This window comes from Phaseolus vulgaris, chromosome 4 (assembly GCF_000499845.2).
Source record: "Phaseolus vulgaris cultivar G19833 chromosome 4, P. vulgaris v2.0, whole genome shotgun sequence".
NCBI classification, from domain to species: Eukaryota; Viridiplantae; Streptophyta; class Magnoliopsida; order Fabales; family Fabaceae; genus Phaseolus; species Phaseolus vulgaris.
In genome coordinates this window covers 17,567,981-17,570,286 of record NC_023756.2, presented here as the reverse complement: position 1 = coordinate 17,570,286, position 2,306 = coordinate 17,567,981, and the positions used below count along the sequence as shown (strand labels likewise).

General features: G+C 49.2%; 1 protein-coding gene across 1 annotated transcript; it reads left to right on the top strand.

Annotated features, from left to right (window-relative positions):
• Window positions 1-239: 239 nt before the first annotated feature.
• On the top strand, window positions 240-1,736 carry LOC137838395 (uncharacterized). Its single transcript, XM_068647640.1, has one exon. It carries the CDS (start codon window positions 240-242, stop codon window positions 1,734-1,736), a length of 1,497 nt encoding a protein of 498 aa, XP_068503741.1.
• Window positions 1,737-2,306: the final 570 nt, after the last annotated feature.

Genomic DNA, 2,306 nt, shown 5'->3' with positions numbered 1-2,306 from the left:
CGAGGGCCAACTTGAAGCTCACATAGGTTAGCCCTTACCTCAACACCAAGACTTTCGTTTTATGTTGGAACTAACTTAGCGTTTCTACCATTCCATCCTTTGGCGTTCTGCTTGTTATGTATTGGTCTTGATTTTTAATCCATGTGCTACTTGCTTGCGTTATTTCTGCGTGCATATACTTGTATACCCTGCTTCTGCTTTGGGGCCTACTCATCTATTTTCTACCCTGTGCAGACTTCATGTTGGGAAAAGGTAAACTGGCTGAACTGAGGGCGATCGCCCGATCTCACAAGCTGGCGGCAGGCTCCCAAACCGTGCCCAACTCGGTGGTGGAGATCGTCGTTGCTCAAGGCAAGACTCCTCCTCAAGGTCCAACTCCTTCGGGGGCACTACCCGCCCCACAAAGAAAAAAGCTAGTCCTGAGGAAACCCAAGAGGAAAACCCCTCAAGTGGTGCAAGAAGAAGAGGAGGATGAAGAAATCACCGAGGATGGCCTTGTTACCAAAAGAACAAGGGTGGCCCCCTCTTCACCACCTGCAATCCAAACACCAACACCGCCCTCACCTCCAGCTCTACAACCACCAGTCCAAGCGACGCCCTTAGCCGCCGCACCCCCCGTGGTTGAAAACAGTGACCCCAACTTCATAGAGAACCCTCCAAGCGCCTCCACGCCATTCGTATCTGCTGGAGAGGGTCCTCCTTCAACCACCTCTATTGCTGGGGCCGTACCAGGAGGAGATGAGGGTGCTCACAACTCGCCAATACTTATAACAGAATCTCCGACCTCACCACCACGCCAAGAAGCCCCCCTTGCCCTTCAAACCCAAGAGGGTGGTGGTGAAAGTCAGCACCAAGCTCCTCCAGCACCTCCACCAGCAACAACTTCAAGCCTCCCACCCTCCATCGAAGAGATCTTGGGGCCCTTCACCGCTAAACTGAAGATGATGGCGGAGGATCTCCCCTTGATTGTATCGAAGGCTGTGAAGGACTCCAACAAGAAGCTCCAAGATGAGAATTTCGCGCTGAAGGAGTCGAACCGCCTGATAAGGATTGAGGCGGAAAAGCTTTCTTGCAACCTGATGATGGCGGAGATCGACCATTCAAGGCTGGAGGATGCCATGGACACTGAGCTAAGGGGCGCGCGCAAGGAGGCCTCCGATCTGCGCCAAAAACTGTACCTCCAAGCTCAAGATAAGATCGAGTTGGAGAGCAAACTGGTCCCTTACAGGCTCAAGGTGGCCAACTTGGAGGCTGCAATGAAAGCAGATGCGACCAAGGTGGAAAACCTTGAAAAAAGGTCAGCAGATCGGGAGGTTCTCCTCGGGAAGGTCGAAAAGGAGAGGGACAACACCATTGCTGAGATCGCCAAAGCTCGAGAGGAGGCCACGAAGATCGCTGCAGAGCTGGCCCAGGCTCGGGTAGAAGGCAAAAAGGTTGCTGAAGACCTTGCTCGAGCTCGTGAGGAAACTGAAGAGCTGAAGAAACAAGCACAAGAGCTCGATCAAAGCACTGCCCAAGTCCTCACCGCCGGCTTTGACGCCGCTCTGGAGCAAGTCGCATGCCAATACCCCGAGCTCGACCTCTCCATGGTATCGATCTGCAACGAGGTGGTGGATGGGAAGATTGTTCCTTCTGAAGATTATTTGCACTCTTCCATCACCTTTTTCCTTGTAAAAACTTTATATGTAATTCCTCTGCTTATGTACTTGATCACATTCGTGTTCAAACTTGAGTAGCCACTCTTGTATAACTTTTAATGCTTCTCTTTGAATACTTCTTACTCGCTGTGTGGTTAATCATTATAACCGGTGAAACTTGCTTAAACAAATTAACTCAGCGATTCCTCGGGCTTAACCGTTCACTCACTGCTTTCAACTTGAATAAACTGTTAATCTTATAACAATTTATCAAACTGTTAACTCAAAGTAAAACTTGAGCAACTATTAACTCTCAAACGATGACATTTAATATAACTTGCAAACTTAAGGCAATAAACCTCAACATAAGCTACTTACTAGGCAGCAGGTTTTAACTTAAACTAGTATCACAATACAGTTTACCTGATCTGCCCGGCAAGGTTAGCCTTTACTCCCGTCATCGCCTGGAATTCTTCTGATCGCCGTAGGGTTCTGGCGATGTGACCTTTCTTACCTTAATAACTTAACCATTGTTCCCTCATCTGGGGGTAGAGACGCCTTTCGGATCCTTCTCTACCTCCCTGAGTTTCAGAACAATGGTCTGGTCTTACTGGGTCAATATTGATGTTTCACTTAAAGGGGGAAAGGCGTTTTCCTTCCCTCCCCACC

Bases quoted from the DNA above. Each gene is read 5' to 3' on its own strand.
- LOC137838395 (XM_068647640.1), top strand. From the start codon at position 240: ATGTTGGGAAAAGGTAAACTGGCTGAACTGAGGGCGATCGCCCGATCT.